General features: G+C 59.8%; 2 protein-coding genes across 2 annotated transcripts in view; one reads left to right on the top strand and one right to left on the bottom strand.

Annotated features, from left to right (window-relative positions):
- Positions 1 to 500: 500 nt before the first annotated feature.
- NT5C3B (5'-nucleotidase, cytosolic IIIB) lies at positions 501 to 7,337 on the top strand. Its single transcript, XM_012726707.1, has 7 exons — positions 501 to 591; positions 672 to 718; positions 2,706 to 2,791; positions 3,284 to 3,373; positions 4,717 to 4,879; positions 5,597 to 5,797; positions 6,514 to 7,337. Exons 1-7 carry the CDS (start codon positions 540 to 542, stop codon positions 6,646 to 6,648), a joined length of 774 nt encoding a protein of 257 aa, XP_012582161.1. The 5' UTR covers positions 501 to 539; the 3' UTR covers positions 6,649 to 7,337.
- A 1,750-nt stretch (positions 7,338 to 9,087) lies between these two features.
- FKBP10 (FK506 binding protein 10, 65 kDa) overlaps positions 9,088 to 13,440 on the bottom strand; it is a 6,832-nt gene continuing 2,479 nt past the window's right edge. The window contains exons 2-10 of the mRNA XM_004684186.2: positions 13,098 to 13,243; positions 12,628 to 12,817; positions 12,396 to 12,541; positions 12,081 to 12,270; positions 11,826 to 11,971; positions 11,166 to 11,358; positions 10,626 to 10,768; positions 10,240 to 10,403; positions 9,088 to 9,975 (exon numbers count right to left, since the gene is read on the bottom strand). Coding sequence (XP_004684243.1) covers positions 9,790 to 9,975; positions 10,240 to 10,403; positions 10,626 to 10,768; positions 11,166 to 11,358; positions 11,826 to 11,971; positions 12,081 to 12,270; positions 12,396 to 12,541; positions 12,628 to 12,817; positions 13,098 to 13,243 — 1,504 coding nt within the window. The 3' untranslated portion in view covers positions 9,088 to 9,789. The remainder of the gene's footprint in view (positions 9,976 to 10,239; positions 10,404 to 10,625; positions 10,769 to 11,165; positions 11,359 to 11,825; positions 11,972 to 12,080; positions 12,271 to 12,395; positions 12,542 to 12,627; positions 12,818 to 13,097; positions 13,244 to 13,440) is intronic.

Raw genomic sequence — 13,440 nt, forward strand, 5'->3', positions numbered from 1 at the left:
GACGATTCCAGCCAGCGTGGCCCGCGTCGCTGGTCGCCGCGGACGCCTGCAAGCCCTCAGCACAACGCCGCCCCGCCCCCACGAAACGGCCAGGGCCATGCCGGTTTTGTCTTGCGGGAGACCGCACGTGCCCTAAAACGTAGAACTCTAATTTTGCAGTAAGCCCCTTCCTCTAATTGGGCACAAGCACCCCACACCTGGACCCGAGATTTATTCTGCACACTGGCAGAGGTGGGGGCGTGGGGGCAACTTGCAGATGTGGAGATGGGCCGTAAACGGAAGGCTTCTTAGGTGGAAGTCAGGGCATCGGCAGTCTAAAGGACTTTGATCCTTCAGTCCCCAGGGAGCCCATCCCAGGAGGCTGGACTCCTCCCGGTGGTGCCTCTGCTGACTAGGATTAGCAATTACTTGTCTCTCTGGCCTTCCTAGCACCCCAGACTGCTTACTTACTCAGGGCCAGCCAAGCTCCCAGCCAGGCTCCTCTGGGGCCAGCTAGGCATCATCTCTCTTTTTCATTTTAGGTCATTTCTGATTTTGACATGACCCTGAGCAGGTTTGCATATAATGGGAAGCGTTGCCCATCCTCTCACAGTAAGTCACATGCTGTTTGCAAGTCGTGACCAGAGGATGGTGCCTAAGGGCCAAGTTAAGGGAGTTTTGTGTTTCCGCAGCTATTCTGGATAACAGCAACATCATCAGTGAGGAGTGCCGGAAGGAGGTGGGTGACTTCCCTGCCATGCTCAGGACTGGCTGAGATACTGCTTCAGCTGGTTCTGGGTTAGGACCAAAGTTTCCAGGATCAAGATCTAGATTAATTGATCAAACAGAAAAGCCCTTGGGTGACTCTGGCCTTACCAGACTGGGACAGCTTTTCCTTATTGGCCAAGACCCACGATAACGGATCGTTGGGACAGGGATGTGAGGCTAGCGATGGCTTTCCCAAGAGACATCAACATTTGTCATTTGATTCCCTTCAATTCCAAGAGGCAGGTAGAACCATGATTGCCTCTATTTAACAGATGAAAAACTGGAGACTCAGAAGTTGAGTGACTTACGCACGATCATACAGCAAGACGCAGAGCGTGGTTTTCCCATAGATCTGATTTGATCTCAAACTCTTTTCGCTACATCATGCTCTATTCTTGATAATATGAAATTCTTGTCAAGGCAACAGGTATCCAGATTAATGCCTGTTACAGTAACTCCTGTTCCTTTGAGATCCATGCCAGTACTGTAGGGGGCATTTGACTTTGCTCCCCATTCTCCCTGGTGCCCTCTTTGCCAGAGCTGAAGCTGGGCTCTCCTGCTGCATGGCCGTGTCTTTAGGTCTGCTTTGCTAGCAGAGTCACTGGGGTCTGCTGGGTTCTCATAGGGACCAGCTTTTCCAAGACACTGCCCTGGGTACTTGTTACTAAGATGGGCAGCGAGTAGTCAGAGAGCCCTAGGGTGCAGCCTGTCTCGGGCAGATGCCACCTTCCGCTGAAGGTAAGTCTGGCTCTACCACTGCCTGCCTTTGGCAAGGTGCTCTTTTTGGTTCCTCACATCCCTGATCTTGTCACCTTCCAGGAAGCTGTGTCCCTGAGTAACAGAGTGATGCCTTTCTACGACAAGTACAGAAAGCTAAGAGTCTCAATGTTGATGTGTTCTTTAAAAAATTAAGCAAAGCAGGCCCGCCCTGGTGGCACAGCAGGTTGGAGCACTGTACTGCAAAGCTAAGCCAAGCCGGGGCAGCTTCAGTGCGAGTTCGATTCCCCACCCCAGAGGTGACCCACATGGCACAGCAGACCTCTCCTGTCTCCCTCTGCTCCCCTCAGCAGTGTATTTCATCAGTCTGCCTGTTCTGGTCCCTACTCTGTCTCTGGTGAATCCTCTCACTGCTCCCCAGTACACCTCTGGCCTGTACTCCAGCTCTTATAAGCATAAATATATAAATTTTTTTTAGAGGTCCCCCAAATACCAGATGGTTTCACTCATAGCAGGAGTATAAAGGACCAGGCGAGAAAATAATAATAATAATGAACAGCTACATACCAGAGGCATTTTACGGGGTGGAGTGGGGAATGGGATCAAAAACGGTGGGGAGGGAAGTGTACGGGACTGTGGTGATGGCACATGGGTGATTTGGGGATGGGAAGCCCACGGGGATTAGAACTGAGATGGAAAAAGGCACAAAATGATGTAAAAATAAACTATTAAAAAAAAGTCTAAAGGCAGTTAACTTGTAAAAAAAGAAACCATCTTTATGAAACTTGAGTTTCATAGCTTTTTCTAGCTCACAGGAAGCATTCATCCTTGCAACCCTAAAGTCATCTTGCCCACCACCTGACAGTGGACACCACATTTTTTTTAGGGGTTGAATAATCTTTTTATTATGTTATAAAAGACCATGTACCTCCCTCTATCACTGAATTTATCAAACTGTACTGTTACTCTGTTTATGTTACTATGTGGACACCACGTTTTGAGGACCATGCATTGAAACAGTTACTGCTCACGTCCTGATGAGGAGCAACAGAACCCTGTAGGCCTATTTATTACCTGATAGCAAGGATGTATCGGCTTTTAGCCCTCGCTCTGTTGGGGGAGCGCAAAGGAGTGTTCCAGTCACCCCCCTACCTGGCATTGTGTCTTCTAGGTGATACTTTCCTCACACTAAACTCGAAACTTGATGTGAACTAAGTGGTTTTCTTGTTTCCGTACCCCAGCTGACGGCGCTGCTTCACCACTACTACCCAATTGAGATCGACCCGCACAGGACCATCCAGGAGAAGCTGCCCCACATGGTGGAATGGTGAGGGGCAGCTGGTGAGGGCTCTGGCCTTGCATGGACCTGCGTCAAGGGCAGCGACTGCACTTTCCCTGAGCCTCTTGAGAGAGCAGCCCCTTAACCCATGCCGCCAGCCCCGCAAACCTGCAAGCACACCTGGGGCTGCCCTGGAACAGGGCCCACAGGGACCCTTGGAATGAGCTAGAAGCGCCCTGGGTTTGGGGGAGTAAGTGCTTTGGGAAGCTCACCTGCCCACAGGGAGCAGTGTCCCGGAACAGAACCCAGTTGTCCAGAGAGTGGGGTCCCCGGGGGGGCTTCAGAGCGCCTTGACGCCAGCACCCACTCACCCAGCCCCTGCCCTCCTGCTCTCCTGCGAGGGCGGCGGAGCCCCCGTGGCTCTGTGGGAAGGGTGGGCCCCCACCGCGGCGCCGGCAGGCTCCGTCCCAGAAAGGAAGAGGACGCTTCGCTTGCTCAGTGATTTGAGCTTGGGCTTCTGGGGGCGGGGGGTGTTTCTAGGTGGACCAAAGCACACCATCTCCTGTGTCAGCAGAAGATTCAGAAGCACCAGATCACTCAGGTGGTCCAGGAGTCCAGCGCGATGCTCCGGTCAGCCGCGTGCTTTGCGCACATTTCCTCCGACTGTTTGACACGGGTTTGCACGCGGCCGCAGAGGCTGCGGGTGGGCTGGGGACAGGCGGGGCGGGGGACCAGTTAGTGGCTGGAGAGTCAGAGGAGACCCAGACCACCAGTGTGGGAGACGGCGTGGCCTTCGGGCTCCAGCCCTTCTACCCTTGGCCGCCCCTCAGGACACGGTTTACGGGGCATGTGACTGTGACCAGGGCTGCCTTCTCGGGCCAGGCAGTGTCCAGCTCACTTGTCACTGTGGTGAAAAGACCTGAGGTCCCGGTGGTGACCACGTTCTTTGTTCAGGCATGACTGGCGCGACCTGCTGGTCAGTGACCTTCAGGGCACATCTCTGCTGCATCTTGTGTACTTCGAGGGGGGTGGGGCCAGGTGGGAGTGCCCTCACAGGGCCGGGGAGCTCTGAAGAGCCAGGTGGGCAGTGGCCTAGTCGTGCCCAGTGCCAGGGTAGTTGGCATGGGGAGCTGCTCGGGGGGCCGCCCCAGGGTCGCTGCCTGGTTGCAAACCCTGGCGGGAGGCGCCTGCGGTCCTGGACACGGTGTTGAGCAGCTGGGCACTGAGCCATCTGCTTGTCTGTCAGCACGCCGGGTAGATGAGCGCTGCGAGGTTCCGTGTGGACCCGCACGAGGGTGACAGAAAACGAAGGGCTCGACGTCTGCAGCGCCTGGGTAAATCGCACAGGCCAGCCAGATTCAGCCAGAAGCAGACGCGAGGCTGTTGGTAGGGCGCGCAAGGACCCGCAGCTCATCTCTAGCGATGTGAAGTTGAGGGCGGCGGTGGGCATTGACGGCGGGAGGAGCCTTGCTCTGGTCCGTCATCACCGGGAGGAGACGTCATGAGTTGACCTGTGCTGAGCATCCGTGCGCTTTACCCGTGTCCTGGACACAGTTTACATTCAGTGTTTCACGCCGCTGTGAAATGTTGGCGTTTTATTTTTAATATTTATTTATGCACAAAAGAGCTGGGGTGCAGGCCAGAGGTGCAGTGGGGGATGGTGGTGAGAGGATTCACCAGAGACAGGCAGATTGAGAAGTACAGGGCTGAGGGGAGCAGCGGGGAGACAGGAGGGGGCTCAGTGGCTGCCCATCGCCTCACAGTGCTGCGCACCAGGGGGCCCTCCAGGGGGCATCACCAGCTTGTCTCCCCAGCTGCAGCCACAGAGGTGCCCAGAGACTTAACCCCTTCACCACCAGGGAGGCCCCCTCTGTGAAATATTTAAAGAAAAGAGTGAAAACCACGTAACCCGAGCGAGGGGAAAGTGAGGCAACCTCAGCAGCCGTGAGGCAGCTCCCCTCCTCTTTCCCCAGGGAGGGGTACAAGACGTTCTTCAACACCCTCCACCAGAACGGCATCCCCCTCTTCATCTTCTCCGCGGGCGTCGGCGACGTCCTGGAGGAGATCATCCGGCAGAGGAAAGTCTTCCACCCCAACATCCACGTCGTGTCCAACTACATGGACTTTGACAAAGATGTGAGCCAACCTCCTTTGCGCCGGGCACGGCGAGGTCGGGCGCCAGCCCCGTGCCGCTCCCCAGACACGGCCGCCGGTGGGGCTGGGCCCTTCTCCCAGGCTGTGGTGGTCTGGCCAGCTAAAGGCGGCTCCTGGTGCAGGCCGGCGGAGGGTGGTGGGCAACTCCGGCAGCCGACCTGGTGCTCACGCGTTGGCACTCGTTGGCCGGGGTCGGCGGTGGGCGCTCCAGCTCTCCCACGTTCTGACTTCTCCCCCTCAAATCACTAGCCAAGTGTTCATCCGTGGCCCGAGCCGGCCCCTGAGAGCTCACGCACCAGTGCGAGCAGCGTGTACATCCCGGCTTCGGGCCGCCAGAGCAAGCGCTCGCCGGTGGCCGTCAGCCCAAATCGGGGTGCAGGGTCTCCCTGTCCAGGGCAGGTATATCTAGGCCCTGTGAGCTGTGTATGTGGTTTCTGGTGCAGCCCTGCTGTGCAAACCAGCGGTCATAGAAAGTCAACAGAGGGTTTGACCATGTCTCCCAGGAACCATCTACAAAAACAGACCCAAATTGAAAAAAAAAAAGGCCTGCCTGGCCCCCAGCCCGAGTTTGCCCACCGCTTTTAGACTCCAGCGAGGCCTGGCACGCCCGTGGCTTTCAGGGGTCCCTTTCCTCTTGCAGACAGTGGAGACTAGCCCCGAAGGGTGCTGAGCCCCACGTTGCTCATCTTGTATTTTCAGGGTTTCCTACAGGGATTCAGGGGCCACCTCATACATACGTACAACAAGAACTTCTCCGTGTATGAGGACTCCGGTTACTTCCAGCAGCTTCAGGGCAAAAGCAACATCCTCCTCCTGGGAGACTCCATGGGGGACCTCACGATGGCCGACGGGATTCCGGGTGTGGAGAACATCCTCAAGATTGGCTTCCTGAACGACAAGGTGGGTAGGACCGGCTTCCTCCGCGGTGGCTGGCTTCTCCTTCGGTCCCTGCTCACAGGTGCGTGTCAGGCACCTCTGTGCTCTGGGCGCCACTGAGCAAGAGAGTAGAGGGAAGACCCGCACCACAGTGCCTGGGACATTCCGTGCCCTCACAGGGAAACAGCATGCCCAGCGAAGAGACGAGGTCACGCGGGCGCAGAGGCGGGGCTCGCTGACGGGTGCTCCGGGCACTCACGGCTCATCATCAAACGGTTACACCCATGTCACAGATGGGGAAACCGAGGCCGAGAGGCCCAGTTGCCCACAGAGGCAGTCCTCAGCCTCACCCGTGGGACTACATGGAGAGGGGATTCAGAGAAGGACACAGCGCCCCGACTGGCTGGCAGGGTGTGGGGGTTGGTCTTAAAGGCGCAGTGTGGTGAGGCCGGGAGCTGCCTGCCGACTCCCTCGGCCAGCAGGTGCTGAGGTGCCTACGAGAACGTGAGCTTGTGGGACTCGTAACTGGTAAATTGGAGGTGACACCTGCTTTCTGTTTTCAGTCCTCATTATGGCCTTGGACTGCGACCCAAGGGGTTAATGGTGGCCCGCGCTCCTGGCCATGCATGCCCCCAGAGGGCAGGCCCCTGTCAGTGGGCTCCCCTTGGGGAGCTGCAGCATGGCTGCCAGCCTGCACGTGGGCGGGCACCTTGGGGACTGGCTCCCTCCCCTCCCGGCAGGTGAAAGAGAGTCGACAGCTGTACCTGGACTCCTACGACATTGTGCTGGAGAAGGACGAGACTCTGGATGTGGTCAATGAGCTGCTGCAGCACATCCTGCACCCCGGGGACCCGCTGGCGATGCAGGACTCCTGAGCCGGCTGGCCGGGCCCGCGGGGCTGCCTGCGAGGAGGGCAGGGGGCAGTGCCCGGTGAGCCCGCCCTAGGGGCTGAGCTGCGGGGCTGAGCCTCCCTCCCACCCAACCTCCCTGTGCTCCAGGGGTGGGGGCGGCCCCGGGGGGGCAGCATGCCTGCCCCTGGCGAGCAGACCTGGGTGCTGGCACGCCAGCAGTTGTCCAGCTCAGAGGGGTCTTTTTTGGTAAATTTTAAACATGGACTGGAAAGGTGTTACACCAAATTCAGTGTGATGCAGACAAAATAATTGGACTCAGGAGGGTGTGTAGGATGCAGGAACCTCCAGGGAGCCGCTAGGGCCGGGGGAGACCCTGGAGCAGAGCCTGGATGCGGTGGGCAGGTAGAGCTGTTGGGGGGCAGGGCTTCCCCAGCAACTCTGCAGACAGGTCTGCGGACTCCACACACCAGCCCCCAGCACCGAGTACAAACCCCATCATCACCAAGGGAGGGTTGGGGGGCTGAGGGTGCATTCAGCAGCCTTGTTGGATATAAAACCCGACATGGGGGCCTTGGGGGGTCTCTTGGCTGGTGGCTTGTTTCTTGCCTCTTCACTGAATCTCAGTGTGCTCTTGGGGTCCAGGTCAGCGGAACTGGTAGGACCCCTAATCAGCTTGTCTTTCTTTCCCTGAGTTACTCATTTCCCTGTCTTTTATAAATAAACCCATTATTAACCTTTTTTGTGCCTGCAGTTGAATCTTACTTCGTCCCTTTAAGTGCACTGGTGAGGACCCACAGGCAGAACCCTGTCCACATTGGGGTTACCCAGTACAGTGCTGGGGTGCTTTGATGATTCCCATGCAGGAGTTGAAATTAAGTTGGGATCAGTGAGGTTTGGCCAACCCTGTCAGCAGGGAACCCCCCTCCCCCCCCAGTGAGATGGAGGGGTCCAGTGCTCTGTGGCTTTGCGTTACTGGGCTTCAGTTTCTTTCCCGTCTGCTCCCACTGCTGACTTGGATGGTCGGGAAGGAGCTGATTCTCTCTAGGGCACCTTATTTTTGAAAAGGTTAATTTATTTCTGTATACAAGAACTGGGGCACAGGCCAGAGGATGCACCAGAGACAGTGGGGAGCAGAACAGGAAGGTCTACTAAAACAGCTGCTGAGAGGGGCAGCCAGTGGTGAACAGGAGATGTCTGCTAGGCCACGTGGGTGAGCTCCCTGGCCTGATAGATCTCGTGTTGCAGTGGCCACCAATAGCTTCACAGTGCTCGCTTTAACCCCTTGCACCACCAGGGAGACCTCTAGGGCACCTTTTGAAGAAAAAATGTAGACCGGTTCAACTGGCATTTTCTTAGCCTGCCCTCCAGGGAAGTTCCTCCCCCACCCTCCTGGGAGGGCGCCCACTGCTGGAAGTCCTGTGGCTACAGATCTGCAGGGAAGGGGTGCTGTCTGCTACTGCCGAGCCCCCGGTGACCCCATTGGGCACAGTTCCCATTTACCTGTGACCAAGAGTGAGGAGCCTCAAGCCCATAGCTACCATAGCTAAGAGCTCCTAGCTGACCCTCTGCCTCTAGATTTGGGGCTGAGGTGGTCATCTCCAAGACTGGGTCAGTAGCCAGCCTGAAACTGAGGTATACCTGTGGGTGCTTTGGCCAGCGCCTGTAGGAGCAGCCTCACCAGCTGTGGGGACCTGGGCAAGAAGCCTGTGGCTCTTCAGCCTGAGTCCCACCTAAGGACCCCCCAACCTCGATGGCTTTGGGTCATCTCTGTCCACTGGCCAGAGTCTAGCAGATGAGGGTAGTCGTCCCCCAAGACATGGCAACCTTGAACCTACTCTCTCCCTCAGGTAAAGGGAGAAGGGCTGGGCAGGGGTGATGGCTGGCAGCCAGGGGCAGGGGCAGTGGGAATATTGTAGTTTAGAAAGTAGAATCCTGCCCTCCCTAGTGGTGTGGGAGTTAAGTCACTGCGCTACCCAGCTACTGTAGCTTTGGCCAGGGAGCGACCCACATGGCGCGGCAGACCTCTCCTGACCCGCCTGCTGCTCCCCTCAGCAGTGGATTTCAGTACATCTGTTCTCCCATTCTGGTGAACCCACTCACCTGCCTCTCTCCCCCACAACTCTGGCATACGCCCCAGTTCTTGGATGCATGAAATCCAGCCTGTGTGATTTTGTTTAACCCTTGAACTTTATTGTTTTAAGGTCAGGGGCTTTTGTCTTTCCATCCAGCTGGGACAGGAGAAAAGACTCACCCCTCCCAGCCTATAGGGGTTCCCTCTCCAGGGTGAGGCCCCCACTTGGCCTCAGGAGTCAGGGACCTCCAGAAGAAGGGGCCCGGCCTTAGGGCCCAGCCGCCAGATCCCACAGGCCCTGGGAACAGCACACTTTGCCTCTTTCTCCCCCAGTCTGCATCTGCGGGTCCCCTCCAACCCCCACCAAAAGACTGTACCCTGAGGACTCTGGTTTAGCCTTTTATTTGGCACAAAGGAGAAAGGGACCTGACACCAGTTCAGGGCTCTGCACCCGCTCTTCCCTTGGCCCCCCGAAAGCCCCTCTCCCAGCCCACCCCAGCCTGGAACCAGGGGCTCAGCAGCCCAGACCCAGCGGTAGGCTCACACACTCCCAGTTCTTCCTCTGCTCAGCCCTTGGGAAAGCAGCCTTCTGAGGAAGAGGCCCCCAGGTCGCCTCGGTGGGGGGGATGGGCTAGGTGAGGGGGGCTGCCCCCCTTTTAAGAGCCAGCCAGAGCTGAGGAAGACATGAAGGGGGATCCGACCAGCCTGGCTTTCGTTCTTGGGGGTTGGTCCTTGGCAGGACATGGGGGCTGGAGATGGAGGGTGCTGAATGAGGAGAACATTTAAAATAAAGGGGAAGTCGAGGGGGGTAGAGAAATGAGGGGGTTGGCCTCGCTCAGTGTAGTGAGGAAGAGGGGAGGTGGGGGCGGGGCCCAACCATGGTCCCATTCAACCCCCAGTTCCGCAGTGCCCAGACAGGCGACTCCGGCAAGCGGAAGGGGTTTCAGGGGAGAAGAGACAGGGCTCGCTGTGCGCTCTCCTCCAGGGCAGGTGGGAGGGCCAGCTAGCTCCTGACCACTGGCTCCGCCCCTTGGCGTGTCCCAGCGGAGCGGAGGGTGACTGTAAGGTCCCAGGCCCCGCCCCAGGCCCCGCCCTCAGAGTTCCTCGTGGACGCGCTCCTGGTCTTCATCGGACTTCAGCTTGAGCTCCTCCACCGTGATCTTGCCGTCGTGGTTGCGGTCCTGGTTCTGGAACATGTCCCCGATGGTTTTCTCCGGGTCCTGCCCAGGCATGAGGCGTCCTTTGCCCTCACTGACTTGAGCCTTGATGAAGGTAGAGAACTGGAGGCCCAGAGAGGGGGTCAGTCTGGGCAGCGGAGGGGTGGCAGCCTTGGGAAGGGGGGGGCAGAGGCCGCCCACTCCCGCCCGAGGGGACCCAGCTCAGGGAGCAGGAAGGAGGGTGTGTGGGCAGCAGGGGAATGGGCTGGCAGCAAAGGGAACCCAAGCACAGGAGGGCGCAGGGCAGGACCCCACACAGGGAGCCGGACACACCCGCAAATGTGGCCATGCCCTGGGGTTATTGCAAGGACTGAGTCCCCCACCCACCTCCTCTGGGGGGACCTCGCCGTCCTTGTTGAGGTCCAGGCCTTCAAACAGGTTTGCAGGAGGGTCCTCGTGCCACACAAACAGGTAGCCGGCGGGCAGCCCCTCCTCCCGGGACACCAGCTCCACCTCAAACAGCAGCACTGCGCTACCAGGGACCCCCCGGGCTGGAGGGAGGGGGAAGGAAGGAGCCCCTCTTAGGCCAGCTCTGGGTCTGGCCTGCGGCCTTCCCCGGGAGCTCCCCAGCCCACCGCCCTGGTGTCCTGGAGAGTGGGGCCTGGGATCTTTCCAGAACGCCTGAAGCTTCCCTGGCTCCTCTCCTCAGCCATCTGGGCCTCAAGTGGGCAGGGGCAGGGGCCAGAGCACCCCCAGGCCTCAGTCGCCCTCACCTCCACTCTCCCCGTGTGCCAGGTGCGGGGGGATGATGAGCTGGCGCCGTTCTCCCACACACATGCCCTGAAGGCCTGTGTCCAGGCCTTCGATCACTTTATTGGCCCCAAGAGTCGCCTCCTGGGGGCTCCCATAGTCGTGGCTGGGGGGAACAGATTCTGACGTTACCAATGGTCCTGCCTTCCCAACTTGCCTTCCTCCACTCTACCCCACCCGCTCCTGCCCTGGCCCCAGGGCCCAGCGCAAGGCTCGGTCAGTTGGGAGTCACTCCCAGCGACCACCCACACCGCAGAGTGGGGGCCCGCGGGGACGCCCTGCTCCCTGCATGGTGCGGCCCGGCCTGGGCTCATCTCCCAGACCTGATGGAAATGGCAGCTCCTCCCACTGCCAGCTTCGCCTCCCCCTGCCACCGGTCAGTAAGGCAATTCAGGGCCTCACGCGCCTGCCCCTTAGGTAGGAACTTAAGTCAGGGTGCGGTCAGCAAGCCTGCGGTGCCCGGCCCACCCACCTGCCCAGCCCTGGCCCTGCCCCCGACCCACGAGGAGAAGAGCCTGGTGCCGTCGAGCAGAGAGCAGTTGTAGTGGTATCGAACGAAGTCCCCGGTCCTGGCCGTCTCAGTGCAGGTCTCGGGGGGCTGGGCCAGCGTCTTGACTTCCACCGGATCCACAGGGTTGTGGAAGTCGATGACGTGGACGTCGAAGATCAGCACGGCAGAGCCAGGGATCTTGTCTCCTGGGGCCAAGTGGGGTTCAGAGCAGCTCAGAGTCTGGGGCGGCTGTCTGGGGGGCCCTGGGCTGGACCCCCAGCCTGCGCACCCCCAGCCTGCAAGCCCCGACGCCTTCCTGTTGTGATGCGGGGCCCTCAGAAGCACGGGCCTTGCAACTTCCCCACCGGCCTGTCACTCGGTTGCCCTTAGGTCCATTTCACAGGTGAGGACACTGAGGCTTCCAGCACAAATGGGTCTTTCTGTTTCCTGGGGTTATGCTCTTCCTGCTCCTCCAGAAGCACCCCCGCCCAACCTCAAGAGGGCTGCCTGTCTCCAGCATGGAAGGGGAGGAGTGGGGGTGGGCAGAGAAAATGGCATCCGTGGGAGGAGCAAGGGGGTGGCCCGCTTAGTGATGAGAGGTTGGGGCAGGGGGTGGACACCGCCGTGCAGGTCCGGAAACTGGGCGGTGGCTCAGACCCAGGGACAAGCCTACCGGTCCCGTTCTCCCCGTAAGCGAGGTGTGGGGGGACGGTGATCCTCCTGCGCTCGCCCATGCACGCGCCCTGCAGCCCCTGGTCCATCCCAGGGATGACGTAGCCCTGCCCCACATAGGTGTTGTAGGTGTGGTTGCGGGAGTAGCTGCAATGGGACAGGAGGACCAGCAGCGTCAAAGGAGCCCCCGGCCCTCCGGGCAGCTCGGCCCACCCCGCCCCACCGGCCCCCGCCCGCCACCCTCAGGACCCCTGACCTGGAGTCAAAGAGGGTGCCGTCCATCAGCGAGCCATTGTAGTGGTACCGCATGAAGTCCCCGGCCACGGCTCTGCGGACACAGCCAGGCGGCAGCTCCAGTGTCTCCAGCTGGACAGTGTCCTTGGGGTTGTGGACGTCGATCAGTAGGACGTGGAAGACCAGGGAGGCCTGTGGGGGGATCACAGTCCCTGGGGACGGGACAGGCTTGAACCATCCAAGTGGAGACCCCCAGGCCCCTCTTGCCCCCGAGGCCTCGTGAGCCCTAAGCAGAAAGCCCACTCTGGAGACGCCCCCCGCCACCGTCTGCCCTCACCATAGCCCTTCTCGCCATAGGCCAGGAATGGAGGGATGATGATCTTCCTTCGCTCCCCAGGACACATGCCCAGCAGCCCCTGATCCATGCCCTTGATGAGCCAGCCAGAGCCAACGTAGGTATCGTAAGTGCCGCCCCTACTGTAGCTGGAGGACGAGGCAGAGCTGATACTGCCGGCCGAGGCCGTGGCCCCTGGCCCCTGCCACCACCTCCACGCCTCAGGGCGCCTCACCTGGCGTCAAAGGCAGTGCCGTCCAGCAGCGTGCCATTGTAGTGGTAGCGGACAAAGTCGCTGTCCTGGACCGTGCGGGGGCAGTGGGGCGGGCGCAGCAAGGTGCTCACCTGCACGGTGTCCGCCTTGTTCCACACGTCCAGCAAGACCACATCGAAGTGGAGGGTGGCGTCCGGGGGGATGAGTCCCGCTGTGGGGCAGGGCCGGCCCCAGGTGGGGTGGGGCGGGGGCCTGAGAGTCCTGGCTTGCCCCTCCGCCCCCTGTGTTCCCTTTCTTGCTAGTGAAGCCCCCATCCCACCCGGGCTCCTGCTGTTCCCCAGCTTCCCCTCTCAGGGGCAGGCAGAGACGAGAGGACAGGCCTCCGCGGTTCGGATCGTAGGGGCAGCGCCACCCTGGGGACATTCTGCCCCTTCCTGGGCTCCCGGCCTCCCGGCCCCCCCGGCCTCGGGCCTGCGTCCAGCCCTTCTCACCCACGCCGATGCTGCCGTAGCCCAGGTGGGGCGGCACGATGAGGCGTCGCCGCTCGTTGACACACATGCCCATGAGGCCTCGGTCCATGCCGGTGATGAGACGCCCCACACCCACCACGATGGCCACCAAGCTGCTGCGGTCATAGCTGGGGCAGGGAGGGCACAGTGGGATACAGTGGCCTCTGCCCAAGACCAAAGTGCTTGCAAACGCACACACAACCTCCCTCTCCCCCCCCCAACACACACACACACACACACGTAGGCACCCGGCCCCTCAGCAGCATCCCTCTGGGCCCCCCTCGGAGCCGGCTTAATAGGACTTAATAGGGAAGTCCCAGAAGAC

This window comes from Condylura cristata, unplaced genomic scaffold (genome assembly GCF_000260355.1).
Source record: "Condylura cristata isolate star-nosed mole 26May11 unplaced genomic scaffold, ConCri1.0 scaffold00017, whole genome shotgun sequence".
Classification (NCBI taxonomy): Eukaryota; Metazoa; Chordata; class Mammalia; order Eulipotyphla; family Talpidae; genus Condylura; species Condylura cristata.

Bases quoted from the DNA above. Each gene is read 5' to 3' on its own strand.
- NT5C3B (XM_012726707.1), top strand. From the start codon at position 540: ATGACCCTGAGCAGGTTTGCATATAATGGGAAGCGTTGCCCATCCTCT. The intron at 592-671 runs GTAAGTCACATG...GTGTTTCCGCAG, and splicing joins GCGTTGCCCATCCTCTCACA to CTATTCTGGATAACAGCAAC. The intron at 3,374-4,716 runs GTCAGCCGCGTG...CTCTTTCCCCAG, and splicing joins GAGTCCAGCGCGATGCTCCG to GGAGGGGTACAAGACGTTCT.